Raw genomic sequence first — 18,563 nt, forward strand, 5'->3', positions numbered from 1 at the left:
ATAAATTTTTAATTTCAGTTAAATAAAATGCTCTAATTTTATTCTTATTATTTTGTAATTCTTAAAGGTATGTGATTTTTGATAAAATCACTCTATTATTAAAATTTGATTTTGTTTGTTTAAAGATGCCCCATGTTTGTTCAAAGGTGCCCCTACATGGGGCACGTTTCAACCTTGTATCATGGAAAATAAAATTTGATGTCATTACCAAAAGGTGTTAACGAGGAATGACATTTTGTGTTTAGGTAATGGAGGTGAGAATTTATTGTGTGACATAACTTCTTGTCCTACTAAAACGAACTAAAACACAAAATTAAAAATTGAAATATACTTAAACAATTAGTTTTTGAGACACTTGTGAAAGGAATAATCAATAAATAAGTATATAATTTAAATTAAACACATTATTAAGCAACATAAAGAGCAACACAAGGTGTGTGACATGTCACTGAGGTGAGAATTCACATGTTGTGAACAAAAATTATATATTAAAATAAAAGTTATTATTCAAAAATTATTTGCAGGTTTAAACAGATATATTTTTGATGAAATTAAAAATAATGATGAAATGTTAAATGAATTGTTCCTTAAAATTTTTACTGTAAAAGGCTTGTGACAGAAAAGTTACACTTTTTGAAGAATTACCCATAAGTGAGTGGGTTTCGTTTTTGGGTATAATCTTCATTGAGTATACACCATAGACTAATAATAAGAATAGACCGAGCTATGGCAACCCTTTGCTGCTCATGAACCAAACCATGTGACTAGTGGATATCCTAGCAACAGCGGGCGTTGATCGTAGCAGACGATCAACGCCCGAGAGAAATAAAATAAATAGAATTGATGGAACACGGAATATTTATGGAGTTCGATTTGAAAATTTGTTATTCTAAGTTGTAAATATTTTGTTAATATAGTGAGTTTTTCGTTTAGATAGTATTGTGCATTTTCTTTAGTCAATTTCAATAACTCTCTAAGCAATTAAAGATGCAAGCGCCCAAATAGAATCGGCAAACGGTAAGAATTTTATCTACAATTACAATTTAAGATTCCGATTAGTACATTTTTGCATTAACGCAAAACATTTACTCCATTACGTTCACGCCAATGCTGACGTAGCAGTTCCAAATGAAATAAAAGTTACTGAAAACTGATCAAAAACTAATAACTAATGTCGAAATAATTCATAACTAAAAGAAAAACAGTTCAATCTCTGCACCTGGAAAAAAGTTATAATGAAAACACATTACTTAAAATACATGTCGAGTGCCAAACTATAGATAATGTTGCCATCTAGCAACCATGCTGCCAAAGTTTTCGCCAAGCCTTCCACCAGTCACATGATGTATCCATGAACCAATTTTTTCATTAGCAAGTCTGGGAAAGCTCGGTCTACTCTTATTATTAGTCTATGGTATACACCCTCCTTCCCCTTCCCCCCATCCTGGAAAAAGTCAACATGGCGGGCCTGCTGTCTACACCTCAGTGTTTCTCACTCCAGCTTCAAAAATAAAGTGGTCTATAGCTCATGACTTCTGAAATCGTTCAAAAAAAAAAAAAAAAAAAAAAAACTTTAGGTCTACTAGACATTGATGGTCTTGCATGAGTACGACAGATAGCATAATTTCTCGATTAGTTTTGGCAAACAAAATACAATAGTTTTTTTCAATGTCAAACATATTCAAATTTTACTACCAATATTATTACATTTCTTGTATCCAAGCAAATAAACTACGAGCTCATCAGGTGCCCATTTATCTAACAATTCTGCTGCAATAGTTGCCATAGCAATTCCTCTTCCTGATAAATTTAAAAGAACTCAACAGTTGTTCATTAACAGGGGTAGAAGTAGTCCTATATATCCTACATTTCCTATATTTTCAAAAAAAGCGTCAAAACTGTCCTGTATTTCCTATATTTTTGCCAATTGTCTTATATTTCCTATATTCCCATAGAAAATAACTATTGAAAAGCCTTTAGGTTACTTGATTTTCACTTACCTCACAAGTTGACAAAAGATAATTCAAGACTGCTTAAAAATGAGATACATAAGTATATTTTTTATTTATTTATTTATTTATTTATTATTTTTTTGAAATGTCTGCCAGCACCTGTCTGTTTAAATTTTGTTGTAAGTGTAGAGTATTTTTGACAAAATTTAAATATTGTTTTAAGAGAAAGATTCAGTTATTCATATTTTATAACAAGCTCTCCAAACTTTTGATAAAGCACTTTGTTAATGAATCTTCACTAACAATAAAATGTGGTGAAGATTTAACCATTATTACTACAAAAAAAAAAAAAAAAAATCTATTTAAGATATTTAAATGTAGGTAATTATGCAAAAAAAAAAAAAAAAAAAAAGAGATTAGTATAAAAATGTTTGAGGAATGGGGATTTGATGTACTTGGCAAAAGATGAAATGCCGAAAAATGTTAGGCAAAAGCTTTTCCAAAATATAAATAATCAATGATTGTAAATAAGTTGTATTAAATGTAAATAGATTTCAGATTGTTTAAATTTGTTTTAAAATATTTTTTGTTTATAAATAATCTTATTTTCTCATTACATTATTCTTTCAAGAAGAGGAAACTCATTCTAAGTATCATTTTTATTTGTGTTTTTAAACTGTATGCAGTATGATTCATTGAAATCATAGGTAATAATTATTGCAAAAATAATTAGAAAAAATAAACTATTTATTGTTTAATTTTTCATATCAAAATCATTCATAAAACATGTCCTATATTTGTCCTATATTTTTCCGTGGGAAATGTCCTATATATTACAAGTCGGCCACTTCTACAGGGTTCGTACGCTCCTTCGAAACTCCTCCAATAATCCTTCATTTAGAAAATTTTCTTAAAGGGCCCTTCAAACTCCTTCATTTTGGTTTTAACTCCTTCAAAACTCCTTCTTTTTTAGTTCAAGACTGCATAATCTTCCTCTATGACAGTAACTTAAAAAACTTTGATTGACAACTAACTTCGTCACAAGGGCCATTTTAATGTAGTAATTTCGTGCATTTATATTTTTTTCATAAAGATGTGATTTACGAATTGACCGTAGTTCAGTCATAAAAGTTGAAGGTGAAAATTTTATTAGAAGACTAAAACATTTCATAAGTGAAGTAAAACATGCTTAAATGGTGCTTGGCTATTTTTTTAAGTTTTATGATTATTGTTTTTCCCTCCACCACACTTTCAGCAGCTAAAGTCAGGTTGTCTAATTATTATTTAAATATTTAAAACCACTTGAGTAGATGTACACTTCACCTAACTCGTCCTCTTGTTACAAGTCATATTTTTTAACATATTGTTACAATAACTGTGATGTCACTTTTTGTCACCCTCTCTCTTCTCCTCGTCTCAACTTCTCCTTGTCTCAACTTCTCTCTTCTCCTTGTCTCAACTTCCCTTCTCCTTGTCACATATTAAGTGATTATGTTGAAAAAACAATTGTTTAGTAAATCGAGGATATGATATAGTAAAAATAGTCATCCACAAGTGATGTCATGCCTTGAGGAGGAGACGGGCTCATGAAGTTGAGACAAGGAGAAGAGAGAGGGTGACAAAAAGTGACATCACAGTTATTGTAACAATATGTTAAAAAGTATGACTTGTAACAAGAGGACGAGTTAGGTGAAGTGTGACACTTTGTGATAAAGGGAGAAGGGGTCAAATATGTTGAAAAAAAAAATGTGACATCATTTAATGATAGCCCATTAGTAGAGCCCCTATAACTGGAGAGGCCGACGCATCCGCCATTTTGGAGCAAGCGTACTGCAGGAAAAGCTACCTTTATTGGCAACCATTCGCCAAACAGGGAACGAGAGAGTCGGAGAGCGAAGGTGAGCATTGGCGAAATTTTAAAAACAGTTGGCGTCGTTCCCAGGCTGCCAGTCACTTCGCGCGCTATTATTTATCCATTTCTTTTTTCTTTCTGCATCTGCTAGAAATCTGAAGAGCTGAAATCCTTTTTTCGAGCTGTTTACACAATTAACAGCTGAACAACCACCTATTTGACTCAATTTAACACATGCTGAAGAAATGTAAACATCAGCAGCAATGCTCTCGCTACCAAGCACTGGATCAAGTTTGCTCCGAAATGGCGGATGTGTCGGCTCCTCCACTATAGGGGCCTTACCCATTAGTACTCCTTCAAAACTTCATTTTACTCCTTCAAAACTCCTTCATTTTATTTCTGAAATTGAGTACGAACCCTGTTCTACCCCTGCATTAATGTTGTTCAGTCCTGATGCTAATAATGGTAGACGATCAACCTTTGTTTTTCCCAAGGTACTAGGTTGCATTAGTTTTCCTTCCCATTGCTCGTTTAATGGGGCTGAAATGAATGAAAAGTTTTGTAATCATTAATAACCAGTTCGGAGCGGATAGTTTGTCTTTCCCTCTGGCAGACGAGTAAGCATACAATTTTCCATGTTTGAACCAAAGCTACTATCAATATGACTTTGTTTACCACTCATATTGACTCTATGGAAAGTGGGGAAATCTTATTCTTTTAACTTTTTGGTCTTTGTTTACCTTGTGGAGTCGTTAAATGTTTAAAATAATGTAGTATTATTTTGAGTAGAATGTATAGTACTTGAGATAGATAGTATAGTACTTGTACTTGAGTAGAATGTATTGTACCGGATCCGGTGCGGCTTCCAACTTTCTTGAAAGGAGGACACAGTTCTTGATTAAAAATACAGGAAATTTATTTACACTATGTACAGGAAAGATCGTCAACAACTGCTAAATGAATCATCAGCAATTAAGCAAATATCACACAACACCGTAAATTCAACGGTTACACACGTATTTACTTCCAAATACGAAAAGCAACACAGCGAAATGCCTCGTAATAAACAGAGCTAATACACTCTCAGTACAAATTCTCAATCGAAACTGAACTCTTTATCATGCGTAACGCTTTTTATACACACCGAAAGAGAACTCTCAAATATTCCACAAGATTCCATACGCTTCTCGAAAATAGTTGACCGTTTTTTTATTTCTTCATTTTATTCATTCACGAATCTTATCAATGAAAAATAGGGGGACCATATACTTCAATCGAATGTATAGGGGCTGTATATTCATTAAGGGAAACTATTTACAGGTTATGTTACTACGATAATTACTATTTACAGAATTTGTAACAGTATGAATTAGAAACTTCTTTTTCTGTCCTGAGTGCTAATTTTCAACAAAATTCCATTTATTTGTGCGACCTCTAAATAGTATTTAATTGAACTGAAAGCTCTCACATATCATGTGTATGAACAGTGTTAAAAACCTGCAAAATAAGAACAAGACAATTGGGGAAGAAAAAATTGAATCACCCTAATCTTTTTATATTGATAGGAATTTTAATTGCTAGCTCTTATTACAAACTTAAAATTTTATTAAGTGATTATTATTTAAAAATGGCCATTTTTATTGGGGTCAGAAAAAAAAATCTATGAAATTATTGGCACCATGTCTTGAAATAGTTTGCATTTTTAATGCTATTTGTTTTTTGTCTTGTGCATTGAAAAACACTATCTTGAAATAAAATGGTTGATTTTTTCCCCTACAATCATCGAATATGCTATTTGTTTTTTGTCTTGTGCATTGAAAAACACTATCTTGAAATAAAATGGTTGATTTTTTTTCCCTACAATCATTGAACATGCTATTTGTTTTTTGTCTTGTGCATTGAAAAACACTATCTTGAAATAAAATGGTTGATTTTTTTCCCTACAATCATCGAATATGCTATTTGTTTTTTGTCTTGTGCATTGAAAAACACTATCTTGAAATAAAATGGTTGATTTTTTTTCCTACAATCATCGAATATGCTATTTGTTTTTTGTCTTGTGCATTGAAAAACACTATCTTGAAATAAAATGGTTGATTTTTTTTCCTACAATCATCGAATATGCTATTTGTTTTTTGTCTTGTGCATTGAAAAACACTATCTTGAAATAAAATGGTTGATTTTTTTTCCCTACAATCATCATTTAGATCCTAAAGTATCCAGCAGACCAGTGTCACGTTGGTTTGTGCCAAAAGATGGAGAATGGCAACAAAATCTTCCAGCGGAATGGGAAGGTATGAATACTTTTTATATTAAAAAAGTGAAACTTCTCTGGAGCGACCATCCCCCATTCTTAGATGTTGTTTTCAAACATACAAAAAACAATGATAGCACCAATAAAAATCAATTATATTCTGGTTGTAGTATATTAAGAACTTTTCGATAAGAATGCATTTAAATGGAGGAGTTTAAAATTTTCTTTTGTGTGTGTGTGTGAAATATTTTATTCAAAATATGCTCCTAATGTTTTAATATTCCATTTAGAAAGTAATTTGCGTTAAAATATGGGAAGGTATTTGCCCGCTTCAGACTGATTTTTCTTAAAAGACTTTGTTTCTTGTTTATCTTTTAGCTTCAAAAATAAACTATTAACACTAGAACGACTGACATTTTCTGTATACCTAGAAAGACTGAAGAGGCCAGTGTGGCCCCTACCCATTTTTGGGGTGAATTATTTTAAAAATAATTCCTGAGTGTGTCCACATGCCCAATGCACCTTCTTTCATGACTAAATAAAAACTTAGTATGCAATTATTTGTAGTGTTTCTCTCTATACTGGCCAAAAACTTGGATCAGTTTTTCTTTTGACTAATAAAAACTTTCTTATGACTAAATAAAAACTTAGTATGCAATTATTTGTAGTGTTTCTCTCTATACTGGCCAAAAACTTGGATCAGTTTTTCTTTTGACTAATAAAAACTTTCTTATGACTAAATAAAAACTTAGTATGCAATTATTTGTAGTGTTTCTCTCTATACTGGCCAAAAGCTTGGAACAGTTTTTCTTTTCAAGAGCAATGGCTACCATTAGGCTGGTAAGCAGTCAGTGCTGTTTATAGCATTTGGATATCCAACTGGCTGTATAAAGCGAAAGTTACAGGTTAAACTAGAGAGAATGGCCTTTTTTTTTATGCTAGAACAATTAGGAGAAAGGAAAAAAAAATTTTTTAATTGTAAAAAAGCTTAGGGGCCACTGTGGCCCCCTCCCGTCTTTCTAGGTATAAGGATCAATATTTACCGTACTATGAGGCGTATGATAAAATGATTAAACAAGCATTCAAATAGTGTCATATAATGAAAAGTCATGAAGTTACATTACGTTCCGTTAGACATTATCCGAGTTATTAAACAACAAACTATGCGAGGGGCCACACAGGCCCCTCCGTCTTTCTAGTGTTAATGTCTTTATCATTAGTGCAACCAGGAACACTTTTAGACTCCATATATGAGCCTATCTATTTCTCAGTTGTTCAAATGAGCTAAAAATAAGATTCTGACCACTAAAATGAGCTAGGAATTAAATTCTTCTATTTGTAAGTTGTTGTCCTTATCACAACTTCTCACAATGACGGACACTTGCAGCGAGATATACGTTTGTCACCTTAGATTCCCAAGGGTTAAAAAAACTATACCCTCCTTGTAAAAAAGCAGTTGAAAACTTTGTACTATGGAATGAGTAAAAATGACAACAACATGCATAAAGTACAAATAAAGTAGTATAAAAGAGTTAAAAACTCAGCAAACAGCTGTTTCGGGGCTGCCATATGCAAGCCCCTTCATCAGTGCAAAAAAGAAGAACGAAAAGTCTACACAATGTAGAAGCCGAACGATAAATGAACAAAAAATGGAAGGAAGCAAAGTAAATAGACATAGAAACCGGAAACACATGCGTCACAGAACAGCAACAACACCTATAGTGCGGAAAAACAGAAAAAAGTTTTTTAAAGATAAGATTTCCAAACACTGGGGAAAGGGGGGGTACTCGACTTGCTTCTATAGTTAATGATTTGTTAACCCTTTCCGGCGCGGGTGGTCACAAAAAGGGACACCAATTTTAAAAATTTCTTTAAAAAAAAGTTTTTTCTTTAAAACTCCAAAAATTGCTGCATTAGTTGCTTTTATTTCTCTGTAATGCACAGAGATGGCAGCACTATTAAATATGACTCTTTTTGTTGTCTTAATTTCTTGTTCAAAATACCTCGATTTTCAAGCTCAAATACAATATTTTTTTCAAGATTTTAAAATTTACACCATAAACTAAATTAGTCAACCATTTTCCCTCAGGAATCCTGAGCTAATCAATCATAATTTTGTAAAAGATTCGAGTTCATTTTTGAATGCATAAACAAAGTTTCTTTCCAGGTGTCCCCAAATGTGAACACCGCCCGTCTAGAGCATTGATCTCACTGTTGTGGGTGAAAGATGTAATTTGATACATTTCAGAAAAGGGGGGACCAAAAGAATAGTCTACAATGGGCTTTTGTTTATTTATTTTGGGTTCTTGACCCAGAACAGGTGAATTTGAAGGTCCATGCGTGCACACATTTGAGATCTGCTTTTCCTACCAGACAGTTGTATAGTTTTTTTTATTATCAGCTTTGATATTATTTTTTCTGTAAATGGTATTATACAGTCGTATTTTTTCATTTAATATTTTATAGCACAAAAGGAATGCACATAAAGCAAGAACAATGTGCCAAAAATATTTTTAACATTTTAAATTGCTTATTTAGATAATTTTATATAATCTATATGAACTTTCTTGAATTTTACTTCATCTTTATCTTGGAATTTTTATAGTAAAAATATTGAATTTTTGTTCTAAATATTCTTAATGGCATAAATTATTGAAATAATTAGTAAAAATGCTTAAGAGCTTAAAATATTTGAAATTACTCCAATTGTCATACGTGGTAAGCATAACCACTTCAGAAAACAATTTCTGCTCTAGGCGGGCGGTGGTCACAAACGCGGGGACACCACCCCAAGATGGAGGGGGTGAATTTAAAAAAATTTTGACTGTAAAATCTATGTCCAGATAACCAATTTATCCCATCCATTGTGTTTTTTTATTATATTTCTAAAATTTTAATGACCCGCGCCTGTAAAGGTTAACTAAGGGACAAAGTGCTTTAAGTGTGCGTATAAAATTTGAAGAGTTCCCTCGATTTCTCCAGGATCCCATCATCAGATTCAGATCTGATGACCATGGGACCATCTGGGAAGTATGCCTTTTCAAACAAAAAAAAAAAGTTTCCCAAATCGGTCATCTAGTAATCAGAGAACATAATATAGAAAGATTCTGATGAATTGAGAAACTTCCTTGTCTAAAGTCGATTAAAAGCTGAAATCATAAAATCCAATGACACATTATTTACAAATGTTTACTACAGTAGAATTCCTGTATAACGCTGACCTGTATAACGCAATTCTCTATAAACCGCACAACTTTTTCAGAAGTAAACAATAAGTTTTGAAGTTTAAAAAATCCCCCCTGTTTTGCCTTGCAAACATAAAAATTGTTAGGAAAATTAAATTTTGAATCAGTTTTTCATCTTAATTCAAAGCTTTTAAATGAAAATTAGCATTCACAGTGAAATGAAAATACCAGATGGTTCTTGAAAATGCAGCTGTTATGCAAACCATGAAGCTAGCAGAAATGAAAGATATTTCACTTTCTTGTAATAAAGAAACATATTTATTTGTGAATGACTCATTGTATAATTAGTGCTTTAATACTCACTACAGATAAAACACATTCTGAAGTGCTATTATATAGATACATTTTGAATATTAGTTTAAAAATTTGTGAAATGATCTATATAACGCAAAAACCTGTATAACACAAAATCTCTGGTCCCAAGGTGTGCGTTATAATGGTCTTCTACTGTATTCTATTTAATATCAGGTTTATTAGAAAGTTCTATCCATTTATAAAGAGAAAGAAACTGATACAATTCTTAAAACATTTAGCAATACCTTTTGTAAAAGGTAGTTACCTTCATTGCTTGCGAGTTCTTGCCAGTGTGATGGCAGTTTGCAAATCTTATTTCTAAAGAATGTCTTGTCTTATGGAGGTTTAGAAATAAAGTAGGGCTATTTTACATCTTCACATGCAACTTCGAGACTCTACAGCAAATTATAGAGCGTACCCTGGAAAATTCTTTCTCATCCATCTATTTCCGTACCTTGCTCCATCAAATTTTTCCTTATCTATCTTTCTGCAAAAAAATTTGGCAGGAAAAGAAATGCCGGAAGGAAGAAGATGCCAAAATAACTTTATTTGCCTCCAAAAGCAAGGCGTTATTCAAAAATGAGATTTACAAATTGCCATCATGCTAGCAAGAATTCATAAAAATGGAAATTATGCCATACTGGGGATACTTGATCCCCACTTCAGTTTTCAATTTTTTTTTCTCTGCTGCAAATTATCATTTTTTTTTTTAAATACATAAACAAAGGTAATTTTCCCCTCTATCTATCTGACAGTATTTTTTAGTTGAAATGAAACAGATAGTTTTGGTAAAAAAAATTTCAAAAATCTCATAAAGGGATCATGTATCCCCACATCAAGGGATACATGATCCCTTCTTGGGGGATACTTGATCCCACTGAGACTTTTCATTAGATTGGAAATTTTTTATGGATTGTAGTTTTCTACATAATGTTTCTAAAAAAACACAATTCCCAATTTTTCTTTAATAGATTATAATAATGTGAACACAAAACAACATAGTTTCAACTTTCACTAGACATTTGTAAAAACAATTTACACAACTTTCATGAATTTATGATATTTTTTGATCAGTTACTTGTTATCCAATACAGTTGTGAACAATACCATATTTTATAAATAAAACTATTTTTTAACGTAGCATAATGAAGCTAAAATTACAACAAATAGAAAAAAAATAGGACGACAAGCACGAAAATCATCTTATTTGCTTCTTGTCTTGCAATAATAGAATTAAGAATTTCATCATTTGAATTAATTTTTAAAAAGAGGGGGGGGGGGAAATGGAAGTATCAGTGTACTCATAAAAAAGAAAGCGTAGCTTATATGTTTTCAAAACCTGAAAAGACAAATCAAACAATTTGTTTGTTGTAGTTCTTTAAGTTCCGCTCAACCCAACTAGATGTGTGCAACTTAGCATATTTTGTCAATTTTTCAGAAGAAATTGATTCATTATAAACATATTACCTTTTTGTTTCAGAAAACTTATTTCGAACTCTAGAAATCCAACTTTGCATTCTGTCCGCTAATGGGTCTACATAATGGGCTACTCACTTTTTTTGTTGTAAATCTAACTATAGTAAAATCATTTATTTTTTCTTTCAAACAAAGACTTGACATCTATTTCAACTTGTTCAAGCTCATTTGGCTGATCAGAACATAATTTATCAGTAGAGTTAGTTTATGTTTAGATGTTTGAGGTGTTATGTGGGTTACGAGTGCAAACTGATATTTCAATTGTTTAGCGTATTTACAGTATAGTGATTGTTTAAATCTATCACTCAAACTATGATAAATTTTATTATGTTAACATGGTTTTGAATGCTTAAAGTTAATGTCAACTAAGTAAACAACATTTATATTGTTTTCATTGTGTTTATATTGTCATATGGATACTTGATCCCTGGGATCATGTATCCCTCTAAACAAAGGGAGCAAGTATCCATAATATGCGGTTTTTACAAAAATACTTGTTCTATTATTAACAATCAGTGGCAAGTAAAAAACATTAGTCTTTCTTTTCCTAATTAAAAAAAGATTTTATTCATGTAATTCATGATCATAAATTCAGAGATTATTTTTCACTTTTAAAAATTACAAATAGGAGTGTATTGGTGTTTTATAATAACAAATAATAACTAGCAGTTATCAATAATTAGCATAAACGTTAATGAAATCTTATAAATTAGCTATAATGGCAAATAGTTAATGTGATAGTTTGTTTGAGGTAAGAAACTGTGCTCCTCTCCGAAACAGAATCCTAGCCACTGCAAACTGGTGACGAAAAACCAGGGGTTCCACAAAAAAAAATGAGCATTAAAAAGAGTTCTAGTTAGAAAAGAAATTAAGAAACGCTGGTCTACATATTGGGCAACTCGCATTTTTGTTGTAAAAATCAAACTATAGCAAATTTTCATTCAAACAAGGATTTGACACCTATTTCAACTTGTTCAAGCTCCTTTGGCCAGAACAGAAATTAATCAGTAGAGTTAGTTCACTTGAGATGCTTGAGGTGTTATGTGGGTTACAAATGCAAACTGATATTTCAATTGTTTAGCATATTTACAGTAGTGCTTGTTTAAATCTATCACTCAAACTATAATAAATTTTATTATGGTAACATGGTTTTGAATGTTTAAAGTTAATGTAACTAAGTAAACAACATTTATATTGTTTTCATTGTGCTTATATTGTCCTATGGATACTTGATCCCTCTAAACGAAGGGAGCAAGTATCCCTAATATACGATTTTTACAAACATACTTGTTCTATTATTAACAATCAGTGGCAATTTACTAAAAATATGTCTCAATTATTAATGATTGTTTATACTTTAACATTACACTTCGGATTTTTTTAAAAGTTGTATTTAACAGATAATGTAAACTTCGGAATGCTTTCCTAAAAAAAAGTTTCCCTTGTCACATTCAGACGATCATTTCTTGAGCTAAAACAAAATGGATGAAAAAAACAAAATGTTGCCAGTTTTCATGTACAAGTGTAACTTTAATATAATTGTCAGGTTTCAAATCTCTACTTAATGATTTTGGTGCATTTTTGGTTATGGGATTATGTATCCCTAGGGATCAAGTATCCCTAGTCTCCCTAAAATATTGTTAAATGTTTTAAATACTGATTGTCCGTCCCTCAAAGTTGGACAGAACTTTCTGGTAGACTTTATACAAGAGATATTATACATATGCTTCTAAAAAAAATTATGGGACAGTATTTGTTTTAAACTAGTTTATTTATAATTCTCATTAATATTATGTAGGTATTCATTTATAAATTTTTATACCATAAGAAAAAACCTTTTTTTCCATGAATATAAATATGATAATAAAACTATGTTCAGCAGCTTATTATAAGACTTATTCATAACTGGATGATTTTTCAGTAAAAACTTGTGTAAAATTCACTGCGCCAACTTCCTGTGTGTAGTTAACATTTCCTTTTTGGATTAATTAAATTATGATTAATACACAATTGTATTGTTCTAATAAAATAATCAGTCTATAAATTTAACTGTAAAAATCCTTCCACTCAGCTAATCTAAGATTCAAATAAAGAAAATTCTCTCCTTTTCTGATATGAGGCCAGTTTGCTTAGACAAGCAATATGTATTACCTTATTAATGGCCATTAATATTAACATTCGCACACCTTCTGTTATCTGAATCCATGGTAATCTATATATATATAAAAATGAATGTTTGTCTGTATGTCATCCATGAACTCAAAAACTACCTGGCAGATTTGGCTGAAACTTTCACCGTTTGTTATTTTTGGTACTGGGAATGTTTATAGACCAGTTCGAAAAAAATCCGATTGATAGTTCTTTTTTTACTCCAATTTAAGTCACAATCCATTGGATAAATACAAATAAAATGCAGAAATTAATTCGTGTGAAAGATCTCATTGATAAGAAGCCATTTTTCTTGAGTTTGAACAAATAAATTCTTTCTTCATTGTTTTATGGCTTTTCATGCAACGGGGGGATTTAAAACTTTCTATTTGATATTTTTAGCGATGGATTGATCTTGCAAACTGCGTGAATACAAAATTTGAGTAGAATCACGGCTTCACTTCATACCTGGAGCGATTATTATGAAAATTGCTATATATATGTATTTTTCCACAGAGAAGGTGCATAATATCACATGTGTGTGCTCATTGAAGCCACTCACCACCAGGTGGCACTGCAGAGTAGCAACTTCTGCCCCGTTCAACCGATTGTCATGAAAATCAGTATAATGATGTATTTTTTTGTTGGCGTAGCAACGCTCGTCGGGTACAGCTAGTCATATCATAAAAATTCAGTAAATTAGTTGCAATTTGTACTTTTGAGTCAGCCGTATCATTTCAGCCTGACAATAATTTCCACCTGTTACAAAACAACAGGAGTGTGCATGAAAATGTTTGGTTATAATGCTAAAGTATTTCTTATTCTAAAGTGAGGAATAAATGAAAAAACTATAAAATATCAACCTATGTTCAAACTTGTAAAGAATTCTATGCTGAATTTCCTTGTGATAAGCTCTTGAAAAGCAGCAAAACTGTAAACAGCTGTTCTTTTGGATCTTTACCTCTATACTGTTTTTTTATAATTCAAATATCCAAGCTGATCTGAATAATATTCTTTTTTTTCAGTAAGTTACCTCCCATATAGTCAGGGCTAAGGCAGAGATTTTCCACCTCCAGCTCAGTCACTTCTTATGCCGGGCTGATGAGTGCTAATAAGCATGAAACTGCAGTCCTCAGCTGGAATGACTGAGCTGGCGGTGTATTTCATGTAATATTACTTTTATCTCTGACCAATTGATATTTTTGTGAAACATAGTTTTCATAGCTTTATATTTTTCTTTGATGGAAAAACTAGTAAACCTTCATTAACCCTGACCCTACAGGGCCCAATACAGGCTGATTTTGCTACCGATTTTCGGTACCATCACAAAAATCTTGTTTTGAAATCGGTACTTTCACAAAAATCAAGTTATAATATCAGTAGCCTCACAAAAACATCGAAAATTTCACAAAAATTCGCATTTTAAAATATAAAATTTCTATTTCTGTTTAAAACAAAATTTACTCACAAAATAAAATTTTAAGCAGGTTTATATGCAGAATCGCTTAAGTAGAAACCTTTTCGTAGTATTTTAACTAAATTTTAGTTGTTTCTCGCCAAAGTGTATTAATGCAATATTATCGCAATCTTTCAACATCTGTTTTGGGAAACCGTGTTTCTCATTATTTCCTATATTGTACACAGTACATAGCCTATGAAGCTGAAATTACGATGATATTTTTCGTACTTCTTAGGTTTTTAGCTCCCCTCCCCCCCCAAAAAAAGAAACCTGTTAAAAATAATACTAGATGACATTTACACTTTTCGAACTAAAATTTCACTTGTTCTACTTCTCTTTTACAAAAATTAGGATGCCTCTAAAATCTCACAAAAATGATGCTGATAAAAAAAAACTTTCACAAAAATAGAATGATGCAATACTTTCACAAAAATAGGTAGAGAGAAAAAAATCCTGGATTGGCCCCTGCCCTATTAAACAGGACTTATATTAAAGCATGAAATTGAACCATTTATTTCAAAAACCAGTAATAACAGTCTCTAAAATTTAAGGATCTTGTTGGATTTTTCTCTAGCGTAGTTTTTCAAGCTTGATCACATATTGATTTGATTTGACTTTTCAGGTTTTGAAAACATATAAGCTAGGCTTTCTTTTTTATGAGTACACTGATACTTACATTCCCCCCCCCCCCCCCCTCTTTTTAAAAATTCATTCAAATGATGAAATTTTTAATTTTATTATTGCAAGACAAGAAGCAAATAAAATTATTTTCGTGCTTGTCGTCCTATTTTTTTTATTTGTTGTAATTTTAGCTTCATTACGCTACTTTTAAAAAATAGTTTTATTTATAAAATATAGTATTGTTCACAACTGCATTGGATAACAAGTAACTGATCAAAAACATCATAAATTCATGAAAGTTGTGTACATTTTTTTTTTTACAAATGTCTAGTAAAAGTTGAAACTATGTTGTTTTGTGTTCACATTATTATAATCTAATCAAGAAAATTAGAAATTGTTTTTTTTTTTTAGAAACATTATGTAGAAAACTACAATCCATAAATAAATTGCCGATCTAATGAAAAGTCTATGTATTTCCTCAGCGGGATCAAGTATCCCCCATGAAGGGATCATGTATCCCTTAATGTGGGGATACATGATCCCTTTATGAGATTTTTGAAAGAAATTATTTTACCAAAACTATCTGTTTCATTTCAACTAAAAAAATACTGTCAGATAGAGGGAAAAATTACCTTTGTTTACGTATTTAAAAAAAAAAAAAAAAAAAACTGATAATTTGCAGCAGAGAAAAAAATTGAAAACTGAAGTGTTGATCAAGTATCCCCAGTCTCTCCCCTACTGTATGGCATAATTTCCATTTTTATGACTTCTTGCTAGCATGATGGCAATTTGTAAATCTCATTTTTGAATAACGCCTTGTTTTTGGAGGCAAATAAAGTTATTTTGGCATCTTCTTCCTTCCGTACAGGGTCCGTATATGCAAAATGTATATTGCACACATATGTATATGCAAAATCAAAGAGAAAACATTTGTAAACAAAAACTTGATGTGAACAATCAGGGCTGTATATGCTGATTTTGCTACCGTTTTTTGGTACCATCACCAAAAATCTTGTTTTGAAATAGGTACTTTCACAAAAATCAAGTAATAAAATCAGGTAGCTTCACGAAAACATCGAAAATTTCACAAAAATTGGCATTTTAAAATATAAAATTTGTTTCTCTGTTTAAAACAAAATTTACTTATAACATAAAATTCTAAGTAGGTTTATATGAACAATCGCTTAAATAACAACCTTTTTTGTGGTATTTTAACTAATTTTTAGCTGTTTCTCGCCAAAGTGTATTTATGCAATATCATCGCAATCTTTTAAACATGTTTTGGGGAACCATTTTTTTTCATAATTTCCAATATTGTACACAGTACATAGCCCATTAAGCTGAAATTATGATGATATTTTTGGTACTTCTTAGGTTTTTAGCTCCCCCCCCCAAAAAAAAAACGAAACCTGTTAAAAATAATACTAGATGACATTTATACTTTTGGAACTAAAATTTCACTTGTTCTACTTCTTTTTTACAAAAATTAGGATGCCTCTAAAAGTTCACAAAAACAATGCTGATAAAAAAAAACTTTCACAAAAATAGAATGATGCAATACTTTCACAAAAATAGGTAGCAAGAAAAATATCCTGGATTGGCCCCTGACAATATGTAGATAGTTATGTGACTCTAGGATTGATTGAACCAAAAAGCTCGTATATTTTTTGTCCACATTTCTTTCAAATGTAGTAATAATTGGAGGAGATTGCTTATACATTGTGTGTTTATACAGGCATGCATGTATAATTGAGATGCTTGTTTTCATCTCTTATTGTAATCAAGAGAAGTTTCTCTGCATTGTTTCCAACCAAATCTCACACTAATATCCATAACAACAGTTTGCTCATTGATGGTTGTACAGATATTTCATTGCAGCTACATTATACAAAGAGAAAAAAAAAGAATCTTTATGTACTGGTATGTGTTTTATTTACTGATTTTTCATACATATTTTCCCATTATATTGTTTCTAATAATTGTTTTTTAAAAAAACATTCAATTCACCACCCGATACTTTACATGAACTGTTATTTCAGTGGTATTTGAGTTGAACCTTTAATGCAATTAATGAAATTTTGTGCAATATTTTAACCGCAATTACTGTATTTTCAGTATATAACATTGAGAAGTTAAAAATGCATTTACTTTCTTTAACTTTATCTTATTGTCAGATATGTGATATCTTACTCACAGAGCTCCAGGTTTCCAATGCATCCAAGTTTCAATTTAAAAAAATATGCTCTCTGATCCTATAGGTGTTAACTCTACTGCTTCTTTATGTTTTAAATAACTATTCATGCAACAATAATGTAAAACTACATATAATTTTGTTTTCTAACCTTACCATTACATACTTGCCAACTCTACTGTTTTTAACAGGAGACTCCCGTTTTTTGCTTCCATCTCCCGATTTCCCTTTTTTTTACCATTTTCTCCCGTTTTTGCAGTTTTTTCATTAATCATCAAGAAGTTTCACTTTCTTCTCACTAGATGGCGCCCTGTTCTAGTATACCAATGTCAGAGAATAAGAATTTGTCCAATTAATAACTCATTTAGTAAATATTAATTTTTTGGAAGCTTTCCACATTGCATGTTCAACGAAGCACGTGTTTTGCCGAAAATTACAGCCGATTTCAATCCTTTTGCATCTTGAAAATATTTCAATAATTTTTGAAAGTTTGAAGTTGTTTTTAACATGTACTACCCTATACCTACTTATTTTATATTTCATTTTCACTATATATTGATTTGGGGGGGGGGGGGGATTTTAGTAATTAAATTTTTTGTAGCTATACTTTTTTTGGTAGAGGACTGGGGAATGTATGAAACTTTAAGCAAATTCACTCCTTATTACTTGGTTTTTCCTTTGCACTATATTTTTCTTGCTGCAACCAATTTGCTTACATCTGTCAAAAATCCCCATTTCACTTTAAATTTAGTATTCATATTATTTAAAAGCATAATATAATAATTCTGTTGTGAAGATATGTCGCTGGTGAGTCATCTATATACCTCTAGTGGAATCTCCTGTTTTTATTCCTTCGGAGGTTGGCAAGTATGATTAGAGCAGCAACAGCTTTACATGCTTCTTAGAAATCAGAGTTGTTTTGATTTCAACTCATGGCAGGATATTTCACTGCAAAAGTTGAGATAGTTGTGCCACTTCTGACAAGGGTTCTCAGAAATACAAGAATAAACTGGGACCAATTTAAAATATTTCATGCATTGAGGTTTGAGAAGTTTTCTGACCTATAAAAAA

General features: G+C 31.3%; 1 protein-coding gene across 1 annotated transcript in view; it reads left to right on the plus strand.

Annotated features, from left to right (window-relative positions):
* LOC129233101 (NADH dehydrogenase [ubiquinone] 1 alpha subcomplex assembly factor 2-like) overlaps positions 1 to 18,563 on the plus strand; it is a 74,111-nt gene that overhangs the window by 5,590 nt on the left and 49,958 nt on the right. Inside the window, exon 2 of the mRNA XM_054867160.1 lies at positions 6,012 to 6,098. Coding sequence (XP_054723135.1) covers positions 6,012 to 6,098 — 87 coding nt within the window. The remainder of the gene's footprint in view (positions 1 to 6,011; positions 6,099 to 18,563) is intronic.

This window comes from Uloborus diversus, unplaced genomic scaffold (assembly GCF_026930045.1).
Source record: "Uloborus diversus isolate 005 unplaced genomic scaffold, Udiv.v.3.1 scaffold_17, whole genome shotgun sequence".
NCBI lineage: Eukaryota > Metazoa > Arthropoda > Arachnida > Araneae > Uloboridae > Uloborus > Uloborus diversus.